Source organism: Eretmochelys imbricata, chromosome 4, assembly GCF_965152235.1.
Source record: "Eretmochelys imbricata isolate rEreImb1 chromosome 4, rEreImb1.hap1, whole genome shotgun sequence".
In the NCBI taxonomy this organism is placed as follows: domain Eukaryota; kingdom Metazoa; phylum Chordata; order Testudines; family Cheloniidae; genus Eretmochelys; species Eretmochelys imbricata.
In genome coordinates this window covers 48,009,112-48,023,418 of record NC_135575.1, presented here as the reverse complement: position 1 = coordinate 48,023,418, position 14,307 = coordinate 48,009,112, and the positions used below count along the sequence as shown (strand labels likewise).

The following is a 14,307-nucleotide window of genomic DNA, read 5'->3' as shown; positions in this document are numbered from 1 at the left end:
TAGCTCACGAAAGCTTATGAGCAAATAAATTTGTTAGTCTCTAAGATGCCACAAGTACTCCTTTTCATTTTTCTTTAAGTTGATGTGCATACTTTAAAAATAATAACCAAAGGTTATTCATTTGACTAATCTTATAGTTCCATCAGGAAGTAGAGAAAAATACTCTTTTTGGCTCAGGTTGAATAGTAGTTAAGGGCATTTCTGTAAAACCAGGTAATTACCAGAACACTGCTGCAACTATAATTATCTTATGCATTTCTTTCACTTTTAGCTTACTGTTCCCTCTAATTTCTGAGTATGATAAACATCTGGAGGAAATGAGTGAACAGCTGCAGTATTATCAGGTATGAATCATACCACCAGAAATGTATGTTTGTTATTTATTAAGAAAAAACGTGCAATTCAATATTTAAAGTTTTATCTCTCTCCATTTAAAAATTAGGAAATAAAATTGTAAGTGCCAATATTAAGAGGAACTAAGTCAATACAAGGTGGGACTGTAAATCTTGTAAATGAAGTGTTTGCTTCAATATTAAGCACCAACATTCTTATAATCTGAAGATAAAGTAGACCAGAAACTAGTTTATAGCTTTGTACATGGTGTGCTCAAATTACAACCTTCTAGAATTACCTTAATTTTAGAGCACAGTGGCTGCCATCAGTAGTAATATTTCAGTCCTCTAGTACTAATAGCTTACTGCACTAATTTCCACGGAAGGAAACTGTTTTGTACTACCTTTTGAAGTTTTACTAGGGTACTGCGTTTTTTGAAGGGAGAGGTGGATTTTTATGAAAAGAAATTGAGTATGCCCAGCATGCCCAATATATTTCTATGCTCTTGGAAATGGCATTGAGAGACTAAATATGCCCATTGACGTATTCCTGCTGCCACATTAGGTAGGAGTGGCAAGAACCCTATTTAGTGAAATATTAAATATTAGCTTGAGTTCTTAAACTGAGTTCATTACACAGGAACACCCACATTAAACTCTGAAAACCAAATTTAGTGATGACTTTGCTACTGCTGTGTGTAGCTGTTCACTTGTAACACTATACAATGTTTGTAACATTTATGCAAGATGTTTTATTGTATTATAAAACTTGTATATGATCTACCCATTAATTCTCTTGCAAAAATAAAAATCACTTTTACACAATTGTCCATCTTTAAACATAGCTAGTCAGAAATAAAAGTTAAGTTTGTGAAAGTTAAAGGAATGGTATTTCAGTGTGTGACTTTACTGCTTAAAGGCCCTTTGATTTAAATGTGAAATTTCACTGTCAAATTTTACTCTCTCAGGCACAGATGGGCGAGATGAGACTAAAACTTGAACAAGTCACCAAGGAAAATGAAAGGTAAATTTAATTGATTAATATATTACTAAAAAAATTTCTAGGGACCTGGAGATAAACCTCTGAACCTTTGTACTGTGGCCAAAATTTTCATACTTGCACGTTTAAACTTAGGCTCTTAGGTGTTGAAATGTGTGTTAAGGCACCCAGGTTTGGAAATTTGGGCTATGTATATACATAATAAATGAGGAATAAAACACATTTGGTTGTTTAGAAGTCAGTGTATACATTTCTTGTGTATTTTAAAGTGTGCATTTTTTTAAAATATGCATATGTTAAAGCATTTGTGATGTTCGTAATTGAGAATAGACTCCAGACTGGCTTGTCTTTTTCCTGCTTCTCTATAGCAGGTTGTCTCTTCCGCGATCTCTGCTTCCAATGTACCCTGGCTTCTGGGATTCTACATTTGTTCCTATCCTCTCGCTCCTCCACACACCTTTTGACACTAATTTTTACACTATTAATGTTCCCAGAAATACAGATGCAGTCTTGCGAATATAACAATATAGTATTCGCTATCCATTAAAGTCAATGAGACTACTCATGAAAGTAAGAACTGTACACAGTGTTGCCATGATCAGTATTATGTCATCAGCAAATCTGCCCTCTGCAAATACCTCTAACATCAGCACATTCTTGTGGTGTCTCACCAGGTGAATGAGGGGGAAATCTCCCATGGGCATAGATTCTGGGTCATGACCAGCTCCAGGTTGAACCTTCAGTCTCACTCTATATGGTGCCTTCCCTGCTCCCAGCTCTGTTACAAAACATACTCTATTTCAACCTCCCAGCAGCAAAAGATAGGAGTTCACGTCAGAGCTCTAATAAAGCCTTTCTGGATTAGCAGTTGTAGTCACTGAGCCACATTAACAAAATTTGAGTGGGTGACATCATATTCAACCAAGATGCTTAAATCAGAAAATTAATACATTCAGTGCTCATATTAAGAGAAATGTTGGTGTTGAGAAAAATGCTTAGCTGGCATCCCGGCTGGACCCTCTGTCATGTCCACTTTATTAATACCTTTGTAATTTATAATAAATGTAGAATGTACTTTTCAAGAGTGATATGCTTTACATAAAAATACATGTTCAGTTCATTTCTCTTGGTGGACATATACACCAATGTATTGAACTTTCAACATTCTTATGTTAGTGTGCAAGTGTCTTCTGATATCTGTTGATTGCTAATAAACTAATAAGACTGAAAATCAGAGATGATAGACCAGCAGAAAGTGTTTGTGGTGATCTAAGAAAATCACTGTGGTATATGCTCTCCCAATAACCATTGCTGTGCTGTAAAGTAATTCAATTTAGTTCACGTGATCTCTTATTGCATAAATGTAAGCTATTTTCAGTGTGACAGGTGTGCAGGGTGAGAGATAATCAAGCATGTAGTTTATTACATGACAGATTTTCTCCACTTCAGTTGTAGAATTTACATTTGTTTTCCCAGGTATGCATGTCATATGCAAATTATTCTGTTGATTATCAGATATTAAAACACATCTGGCCTTCAAAATATACTGTCACTTTAAATGGTGACATTCTTATCAGCTATGAAGGAACTCAGATCAGACAGCAAAGAGACAAGGAAATCCAAGAGGTAGCTGGGGGGGGGCTGCAGGAGAGGCCTAGTGCAAACTGAAACAAATTAATAATTAAATTATTTACACAAGCCTCTGCTTGACTTAGCATGTAGCAGTCACTATGACATTTCTGCTGATTTTGGTGTAAAAACTGTATTTGCTATGTGAAGTAGCAATATGTTTTGCTGAGAAGTGGTTATATTTAATGTGTATGCATACATAAAGTTAAAAGGCACATTAACTTGTAATATAGTTAAGTATTTTCAAATACTGCAACTGGCCCTGGGACTCCTTGCCAATTTTTGTAGTTTAAAAAAAAAAAACGGGGGGGCGGGGGTGAAGTATGTTTCTCTCTTCTGTTGCTGTGTGAGAGGCCCACATATAGAAGAGGAGTAGACTAAACTATGCAGGGGAAACAGTATAACTGTAAATTTTCAGGCTTTTTAATCTTTTGCATATGTAGATCTTTTTCTGTAACCTTTTATACTAATCTTGGGTATTGCTTCTAAAACAGTAAATACAAGTGAAATATAAGTGGGATTTGAGTTGACTGTCCCTGTATGTCTTAATTCTTCAAAAGAAAGGAGCAGGGTTACTTATGATTATCAGAGTAACATTGGAAACCTACCTTTTGTAAGTGAGCAGTGTAATAAAGATACTGTGTAACTGAAATCTAGTCTTAAAGTATTTATACTACTACTTCATGACGTTTTTTCTGTCTGTTTAGGCAGACAACTGCCATTAATGACAATGGAAATTATGCTAATGTATTAATAATCATTTGGCACTTATTATCAAAATATTGTTCAAATGGAAAATAGTCTAAAACTTTCAGTTAATTTTAAAGCATTTGCAGAAATATTCAGGTATCAGGATTCTTTAAGAGGGCTTGAAAAAAATCTATTCATTCAGAGCAAGTATTTTTGTGTTAGTGCCATTAGCATCTGCAGAATCTTCAATTTAAAAAAAACATTTCTGGCACATTTCTTATGGTTGTATCTGCATATCACTCTTGATTAATCTCTACTCTGAGGGCAGCATGGGAGGGAAGCTTTAACTGCCTCAATGGAGGTGGCCTAGACCTAATTGATTTGGGGTGGGGAGCAGCATTAATTGGAGGCCCAGAGTACAACCAGCCGTAATCTGGAGTCTTTAGACTCAAACAATATGGGATTCCCAAACTAAGAGATTGAATGGGTCCAATTCAGGGCACCTGTGTATTTGGGTAAACTCAGTCCTTCAGCAAACAGATATGGATAAACTTTTCAAGGCCTGTTAACTGATTTGACAGACACCTCTTTAGATAAATTTTATATGTATGCAGTTGGAGGTCTATCATTGGGAACAATGTATACCTTCAAATCAGCGGCACTGCTATGGTTACCCGCATGGCCCCATAGTATGCCAACATTTTTATGGCTGACTTAGAACAATGCTTCCTCAGCTCTCGTCCCCTAATGGCCCTACTCTACTTGCACGACATTGATGACATCTTCATCATCTGGACCCATGGAAAAGAAGCCCTTGAGGAATTCCACCATGATTTCAACAATTTCCATCCCACCATCAACCTCAGCCTGGACCAGTCCACACAAGAGATCGACTTCCTGGACACTATGGTGCTAATAAGTGATGATCACATAAACATCACCCTATTCGGAAACCTACTGACCGCTATGCCTACCTACACACCTCCAGCTTTCATCGAGACCACACCACACGATCCATCGTCTACAGCCAAGCTGTATGATACAACCGCATTTGCTCCAACCCCTCAGACAGAGACTAACACCTACAAGATCTCTATCATGCATTCTTACAACTACAATACCCAGCTGCTGAATTGAAGAAACAGATTGAAAGATCCAGAAGAGTACCCAGAAGTTACCTACTACAGGACAGCCCAACAAAGAAAATAACAGAATGCCACTAGCCATCACCTTCAGCCCCCAACTAAAACCCCTCCAATGCATCATCAAGGATCTACAACTTATCCTGAAAGACAACCCATCACTCTCTCAGATCTTGGGAGACGGGCCAGTCCTTGCTTACGGACAGCCTCCCAACCTGAAGCAAATTCTCACCAGCGACCATACACCACACAACATAACCACTAACCCAGGAACCTGTCCTTGCAACAAAGCCTGTTGCCAACTGTGTCCACATATCTATTCAGGGGACACCAGTATAGGGCCTAATCACATCAGCCACACTATCAGAGGCTCGTTCACCTGCACATCTACCAATGTGATATATGCCATCATGTGCCAGCAATGCCCCTCTGCCATGTACATTGGCCAAACTGGACAGTCTTTACGTAAAAGAATAAATGGGCACAAATCAGACGTCAAGAATTATAACATTCAAAAACCAGTCGGAGAACACCTTCAATCCCTCTGGTCACTCGATTACAGACCTAAAAGTGACAATTCTTCAGCAAAAAAACTTCAAAAACAGACTCCAACGAGAGACTGCTGAATTGGAATTAATTTGCAAACTGGACACCATTACATTAGGCTTGAATAAAGACTGGGAATGGATGTGTCATTACACAAAGTAAAACTATTTCCCCATGTTTAATTCTTCCCCTACTGTTCCTCACATGTTCTTGTCAACTGCTGGAAATGGCCCACCTTGATTATCACTACAAAAAGTTTTTTTTTCTCTCCTGCTGGTAATAGCTCACCTTACTTGATCACTCTGGTTACAGTGTGTATGGTAACACCCATTGTTTCATGTTCTCTGTGTATATAAATCTCCCCACTGTATTTTCCACTGCATATATCCGATGAAGTGAGCTATAGCTCACGAAAGCTTATACTCAAATCAATTTGTTGGTCTCTAAGGTGCCACAAGTACTCCTTTTCTTTTTGCGGATACAGACTAACATGACTGCTACTCTGAAACCTGTCATTCGAGTGTCTCTGGGGTGAAGAGCGGATTACAAATTTAAGGCCAAATCCTGCTGCCCTTAATAATGCCAATAATCCTAATAGACATGAATAAGGTCTGTGGTAGCTGTTTATTACACAGTTGATCAGGAGTTTAAGTAGCACTTACATATCTTTCATCAATGTGTAGAAAATAGTACTGTAGCACAGGGAGGCCTAGAATGGGCTAGCTGTCCCAAGTACAAAACTGCCCAGACCCTGTGGGTATGTACATGGGGCAGCTAGCCCATGTTTCTGCTGCCCATATTACCATGGCTATATTACTACTTTTTGCATGCTTGATTTTTCGCCCTCTCCATAGATGCAGATGGGGGTGCACATTTGTATCCTTCTGCATCAGTTGCTGCACACTACATGGAATTCATTTTCTCGTGGGTGGCAGAAACTGTCAGTCATTGTCCTCCTTGAACTGTTCCATCAATGGAGGACAGCCTTATGTCACAATCAGTGATTCACAGCAGCCCAGCAAATCACTGCATCCCCAGACACCCCAGCCATGGTACTTCTCCTATCCTTCTCTACCTAGCCAATGCTGCCCACTTTTGGGGGTTTTGTGGCTGACTAAGGCCAGCAGGCAAAGCAGGTGGATGTGGATGCCTTGAAGGAAACTGAAGTTGCACAAAGCAGGCGCTCTCTGAGTGAGTCTCTCTGAGAGTTGACTTTTCCTCAATAAGGTCTTCTCTCAAACATACCCACACTTACACCAATACACAAACTAATCAATCCATTTATCTTACCCCCCCCCCCCGTCTTTGGCTAACTTAGAAGTAAGTGTCTCTACATGCATGCACTTTCATGGAGGAAGAAGTTGGATAAGAGGCAGCAACATATGTGCTAGTATTCATGAGGAATGGGGTTAAAATGGAGACTCAGATTAGATCCTTAATACCACTGTTTTTCTACAATGTTAGTCTCAATGACAGGCAAAATTTATTTTTAGAAGCTGGCGTATTAGCACAACAAAAATGCTTGCAAAGCTATAGACTTTATTTTTAATAGCTGAACTTCAGGATGAAATAACCTTAGGACTTCTGTACAAGGGTCTTTAGTTTGCACCGGAGAGGTGTAAGATTTAGTCCATGCTCCACACTAACATGTCATTCATCGACTGGCTTGTATGGACCTGCTGTTGCGCACTAAGAATTCCCTAGGGCACATCAGTGTAGGCCCATTTCAAACATTATGTCAATACGTATTAGGGAACTTTTAGTGCACACCGTCAGCGTGTACGTGGGCTAGTTAGTCACGACTGAAAATGTATACCCCTCTGGTGTGGACTAATGCACCATGTAGACAAGCCTTTAGTATTTAATGAGTTTCTTCTGGAGAGGAAAGCAAGGGTCTTGTATGAATTTGTTACCTCTTTGAGAAGATTAAACAATTTTACGATTTCTAACCTAATTTATCGTGAAATTCATGCTTTTTAAATTAGTCTTAATTTTTATAATATACTCAAAGATAATTACACATTAATTCAAAATATCAATTACATTTAGAAGGTGCACTGAAAATATAACTTGTTTTAAAGATTTAGTTGTAATCAATTTTACATTAATTGTACTTATGCTACGCCAAATTTTTTTTTTTTAAATATTGTTGAAAAAGCAATGGTTTATTGCATTATTTGTGTCACAGGCTGCATGAGGAATTGAAAGAGGCTGTTGAGAAGCAGCTGGAGGCCCTTCCTTCTGGCATTCTCTTGGGGAGTGATGTGTTTGCAGATGAAGAAATAGTAAGAAACCTTCAAGATCAGTTACAACTAGCCAATCAAGTGAGTGATTTTAAAACACAGCTGCTACTTTATTTCTTTGGCTAATTCCTTTGCACATGGGGGAAAATGTCTCCATCAGTTGGTAAGGAATCCTTCTTCATAACCATCTTTTTTGGATTAGGAATATTAAAATACTCTTTACTGATTGTTTTGGGGGGAGAGGGGGTACAAAACTACAAACTGATAGTTTTGATTACCAGTCTGAAAGAGTTCTGAGTTTTGTACCCAGAAAGTTTGTGTTTTGTACTAATACTTAATTACTGGTTTTTTTTTTTTTCAATTCCCGACTATAGAGGGGAAATAGTGATGAGGCAGGATGGTAAAGCCTTTCTACATCCACTGGTGAATATTTCAAGATGTATTCTCAATCATTTTTGGCAAACACTGGTCAAAAAGATAGTAAATGTGAAATGAGAAAATTTTGCATTGTTTGGAAGGTAGAAAATCAGAATCTAAAGCTAGAAAAGGCTAGGTTCTCTAATCTAAGATCATTATTATAACAGGCTGATGTTCTATCTTTTGTATACAAAGACCAAATTCTGCTGTTGCACAGGTGCAGCTCCTATCATTTCACTGGGTGTTGATCCACGTAATTGAGAGCTTATTTTAACTATTTGAATCAAATTTGGCTGGTTTTCAAACCTTTGTATATGTTGAATCAGACAGTCTCAGAACTCTTGGTAGAAGTCACATGTCGCTTCTAATTTAAACTTTTGAAAAGAGCTATGCTAAAAAAAAGGCAGAAAGGCAGAGTCTATTCAGTTCAGATCTTTACAATGACACGGTCATCTTAAGTCACACTTTCTTGAAACATTTTCATTTATCTAAAATTGGTATTTTGTGAATAGTCACAAAATGGGACTTCTGGTTTCAGTAGTAGAACCATGAATTATCATTGAATTCATCTATTTAAACAAACAAAAACACCCCATCTTGAGTCTGCTTTTTGGAGGCTGGGAAGGGAGAGAGAAAAGTGCATCAGGAGATCTTGGATGAGATCCATAAAAGTATCTAGAGAAATAAAATTCTGACTCCCTATGAAAACTACATCCCTATCAATACCAGCCATAGCGTAGTATGACTGTGGGTATGCTTTGGAAAGCTGTGTGTCTCCTACATTCATTCAGTAAAAAAGATATCTAGTCGTCACTGTATCTTGATGGTGAAAGAATAGAAACAGGAAGTCACATTTCCAGTACTTATATTAAATTTCTTTAATATAAAGGAAAACGTTCCCTGTTTTTAAAGTGTTGTACATTAAGATAAACATGTTCTGCTAAGAGAATTTTATATATAATCTTTCTTGTTTTTAAACCTTCTAGGAAAAAGAGCAAGCACTAGAACTCTGGCAGACAGTATCACAGGAACTAGATCAACTCCAGCAGCGATACCAGGGGCACATGACTGAAGCACAGATTCATGTGGTAGAAGGGCAAAAGCAAAAAGTAATTTTGATTGTATTGTTTCTTTTGTCGAGTCATTGTATTCTGGAGAAATTCAGGGCTGTAAGTAAGTCAAATTTAAAATGGTGTATATCACTAGTTAGCTATCTGCCACCAAATGTATTATAGCAATCATCTAAATATTATTTAATGGTCAGAGAGAATTGTAGATTTCAGGTGCCACTCTTTTTTGTTCTAATCCGTATGGTACAGTTAGGCTATATTTCATGTGTCCATTGACAATCAGATGGGGAATGCATATTGCAGTAGGTGTGTGTGTGTGTGTATATAAAGAACTACAATGAACTAGAGCAAGAATCAGTCATGTGGTTCTTCAGCACCCTTCAAAAATAAGTGTTTTTTTGTTTGTTTGTTTTGTTTTTGTAAAGGTTCAGTTCATACCCCTGGCTGCACTGTTTAATTAGTGGTCTGTGGGCTAAATTGCAGCAGGGTGCTATATGTAGCTACCTGTCAGGAAATCCAAACTCCGCAAAGTGAATATGGGGTAGAAGGCATTGTTCATTTTTTTCCCACATAACCTGTGAGAAAACTGCTCTACGGATCCTTTGTGACAAGAGTTACATAGAGGGTGTTCTGGAGTCAGGGAAGTGGTCCAAATGTTTATGCATGTTTGCATCTTGCTAGGTTTGTACCCATTTAGGAGGGAGGCATTATATGACTGCTTAGAAATTGACCATAAGGCTTTAGACTCTTTTTTTCCCCAGTAGTAAATCTGTGATGTAACCAAAGATTTACCAGGTCGAATCCCACTAATAATCGAACTAAAATCCAAAAAATTAAAGTAACATTGACTGCATATAACATAACATATATCTAATTTGTTGAAAATGCTTTTTAGTTGAACTTAAAATTCCTTTAGGATAATTACAAGCCCTTTATGATGATGATTATAAGCTCTGTATTTCCTATTTTAGAATCAGTTGGCTAGCTTTCAGCAACTGACTGAGCAACTTCGATTAGCCAATGAGAAAACAGAGTTGGTAAGTGATTCCATCTGGACAGTGCATTCATATTTTCAAACTATTAAATTGTTAGTTTATATTCTGGGGGGTATCAGGGTACTGTACTTGCCACAGGTGGCCCCTACTCCTGGCTGTTCTGGAGATGAACTCTCTTCTGGGTCTGATGTCTCCCCTTGCGGTCTGCCCCCTCCCTGTTGTTTCTCTCACTTTGCGGTCCCCCTCTCCCTCCAAGAACTGCAGTTTTCTCCAGGACTCAGCCGTCCAGCCAGGTCACTGTGTGGTTTCCCCTTCTGGGGTATAGAGGCTCACTGGACCTGCTGTCAAGGCAATGCCAATGCATCAGTGGCTGGTAGGGGAATCCAGGCTCACCCGCTACTCCAGGTTCTAGCCCAGAGACCCTACAACATGCAGTGAAGGTCTGTTCGGTCTTCAACCTGGCTGCTCCCTACCCATCTCTCGTCTGAGTATGCCCCTCCATAAGGGGTCTACTCTTTCCCTTGGTTCCTTCCTTTCCTCTCCAATGCACAGAGAATGGCTATGGACTTCTTCACTGCAGCCATTTTTGTTATCAGCTTCTTGGCTTTATGCTCGCCCAGCCCACACCTGCTCACCTGAGCTTCATCTTCTAATGAGGGGTTGCGTCTCCAGCCTAATGCCCTCATGTGCGGCCTATCACTCTAATTGGCCCTTTCTCACCTTCATTAACCCTTTCAGGATTAGTGTGGAGTGAATGTCCCATCACAGGGGATTGCCAATAAAGGAAAACATAGAGACACCAAAAGAAAAAGAGTACTTGTGGCACCTTAGAGACTAACCAATTTATTTGAGCATAAGCTTTCATGAGCTACAGCTCAAAGGATGCTGTAGCTCACGAAAGCTTATGCTCAGATAAATTGGTTAGTCTCTAAGGTGCCACAGGTACTCCTTTTCTTTTTGCAAATACAGACTAACACGGCTGCTACTCTGAAACCTGTCATAAAGACACCAGACATTACATGTCCAGTAACATGACACATAACATGCTGTCCTTGGATAATGTCATATAATTTACAATCAATTGGATCTTATCATAAATTGTCTTAATTGGTGTTTTTTTTGCTCTGGAAGAATACCTTACTGTGTAAACTAGGTTGTGTTACTCCCTTCCCCAGTAATTAATCTAGCGAGTAGCCCATTCAGAAAGCCTTACAGCTCTACACTTAAAGTTGTCTTCTTCCTTCCTTCCTGTATCTACCTTATGAAAAGAGCATAGGATTTGTCCTCTGTATAATATGGAGCCTGTGTTATCGCTATTCTTCCCTTTCTAAACTTCAGAGTTTGTTTACTACAGATGGAAGTGTTAGGAATAAATCTGTTTTTTTTTTTTTTTTTTTTTCTGGAGTTAGCTAAACTTTAGTTTGATTACTTTACATTTTTTGGCCTTTGTGACTTGACCAAGACCACAGATGGGGTCTATCAGAGCTGGGAGTTGTTCTTTATTCGCAGTCCCATCGGCTGTACTGACTTCGTGCTGCTGACCACTCTTGGCTGCTCAGCAGAGGAGTTTTTTCAGCCACAGGCAGCCAGCTGGTAGGAAGCTTGTGGTAGTCTTGTGCAATCCTTGGGTGGCTGTGGGGTAAACAATAATTTGTGATCTCTAGGAGAAATTGGTGACAGGCTTTCATCCTAGTGTATAGTTTGCATTATGTTTAATTTGAGTCTTGAAAATGTGAACATCTTCGCAAGGAAAAGGCAAGAAAGTTATTTTGTTTCAAAAGAAAACTAAGTTTGTCCAGCACATTTCTAGGTCTCCCATAATTACAGGTCATATAGGCCAGTTCTCCACCACATTTACCAGTGTTTTATAAGGTTTGTCACAGATGACATTGATGTCCTTGCCATTTACAGTCAGTCTTTTTAGGGTTATTTTTTTGGCTTGTGCTTCTGGGGCTTTGAAACCACCTTTTCCACTCTTGCATGTTGGCTTCTGCTCCAGTTAGCTGTAGGTCATGTTTTTCAAAAGTGGCTAGCAATTTTGGGTGTCGCATTTGAGACACCATAAAGGGGCTTGATTTTTTTTTCAAGGGATTTGTGTTCCACGCTTCCTGAAAATTAGACTTCTACAAGGTATCTCAGGTTGAGCATCCCAAACTGCTAGTCAGTTTGAAAACCTTGCCTTAGTGCGTGGTTGAGCCTTGGCTTTCTGGTTTGTAATTTGGCCTCATGATAATCAGTGGGTTTTTCTCTTTTCCTCACTTTCTGTATTCCCCCATCCCTTTAAGAAAAAGGTGAGATCAAAGCACACAGGTGTTGGGAATCAGAAGTAATTGCCATGAAGGAATTGCAGAGGGAAAATGGTGAGAGGCAGACAGGGAAGAGAGAGAAACAGGAGTATGGGAAAGGAAGTGAAGTAAAAGGGAAGAAATAGCAGTGGTTGTAAAGGTGAGCATATGTTCCTACAGAGTCATGTTAAACACAACAATAAGGTACATAATAGATTATGTCTGGGGTTCCAAATGTGTAACTGTCTCCCAGCAGATGGACCCTGTGCCAGGTAATGCCATATTGAGTTCTTTGGGGCTCCACATGGATTAAAATGTCAGTTTATCTGGTGACAATTACAGGATCAGGGCTTGAAAGTTCAGTTACTACATAAAGGCCATATTCTATCCTAGGTGTTTGTGCAAGCCTCCTGTTGATGTCAGTAGGAGTCCCTGTGATGGTTCTTAGGGCATTCAGGACTATGAGTCACCTTGTTACCCCCCTGCTTCCAGTAAGAGGGAGACTTGCTGGTGCTTAATTGCTTGTCAGCTCCCTGACACCAACTGCCTGTTAGCTACCCATACAATCTACTCAGGGTATGCCAGCTCTGACTTTGCCTTGCAGGTTAACAGTAGGTATACACAAGTTCCTTTGAAGGATTCCCCTAAAGGGTCTGGCCCCTTATCCGCTGAACACCGACAGATATACCAGGTTTGCTGTTCCTAAAGGAACAGTGTACACACTAGCTTGAATGATTTAACTCAGGATCATCTCCTTGTATAAGACCACAGCACTGAGATATAGTTATAGTGAAAACAACAAAAAGTTTTATTATCAAAGGTTCAAGAATCAAGAGATGGTGAGAAAGGATAATGGAAACAAAAGCATTACATATAAAACAAAATCATAATGTGATTTTTCTAAACTTAACAGGCTAACTTTCTGTCTAAAGAACTTTCTCTGACTCAAATGTCCTTCGCAGCCTTTCAACTAAGCCTGGTTGAGATCCTGTTTTCATGAATGTAATCATATTACCCGATTACTTCCTAGGTGCAGGTTAAAGAGATGTTTTTCTTGCCTTCTCCTTATATTCACCAAAGTTCATCGTATACCTCAGAGTCAGGATGACCCCTGTAGTTTATTTTCCTGCCTCCATATTGATTTTACATTGCCTGCTGAGTTGATATGTAGATGAACCGCCATTGTGTTGGCTTACAATACCTAACTTACATGTCAACAGGTGAATAAATATCTCTTGTGTGACAGAACCTGTTTTGTGAACTCTGGCCTGATACAGACTTTAGAAACAAATTTTCAGCATGCATGCGTAACTCCTAACATAGTATCTGTACATACATTTCACAATGATATTAATGAACAGTATGATCCCGGCTTTCATTTATGACCTCACATGATGATGATCTTTGGTGAACCAGAATATACATATCGGGATTAGAATATTTTTATAATCCCATTGGCACTGAGAGGTTCATGGGTCATAGTTAGGTTCATGGGTCATATATTTTAGTCATGGGTATTTTTAGTAAAAGTCATGGACAGGTCATGGGCAGTAAACAAAAATTCATGGCCTGTGACCTGTCCATGACTTGTACTATATACCACTGACTAAATCGTGGGTGCTGGGGGGGTGGGGTGGGGTAGGGGGCAGCCCGGGGGCACCCTGGGTGCTCTGGGGGGGCTCACAGCCTGGGGGTGCTGCGAGTGCTCTGGATGAGCCGTGCAGCAGTGTGTGGCCCGGGACCCTCACCAGTGCTGGAGTGGGCAGTGATGCATGGCCCGGGACCCCTGCTGCTGGTGAGGGGGTGCGACGGCCCAGGACCCCCATTGCTGCTGTGGGCAGGGATGCGGTGGTCCAAGACTGCCTCAGCAGCGGCCAGTATGGCTGACCCTTGGGCTGCCCAAGCTCCTCAGGCAGCCCCGGAGTCAGCCACACTCGCTGCTGCAGAAGTCATGGAGG

At 39.7% G+C, this 14,307-nt stretch overlaps 1 protein-coding gene across 1 annotated transcript in view; it reads left to right on the top strand.

Annotated features, from left to right (window-relative positions):
- Positions 1-14,307, top strand: part of SCLT1 (sodium channel and clathrin linker 1) — a 128,823-nt gene that overhangs the window by 15,662 nt on the left and 98,854 nt on the right. The window contains exons 5-9 of the mRNA XM_077815226.1: positions 272-344; positions 1,301-1,356; positions 7,528-7,663; positions 8,986-9,108; positions 10,041-10,106. Of these exons, the coding sequence (XP_077671352.1) occupies positions 272-344; positions 1,301-1,356; positions 7,528-7,663; positions 8,986-9,108; positions 10,041-10,106 (454 nt within the window). The remainder of the gene's footprint in view (positions 1-271; positions 345-1,300; positions 1,357-7,527; positions 7,664-8,985; positions 9,109-10,040; positions 10,107-14,307) is intronic.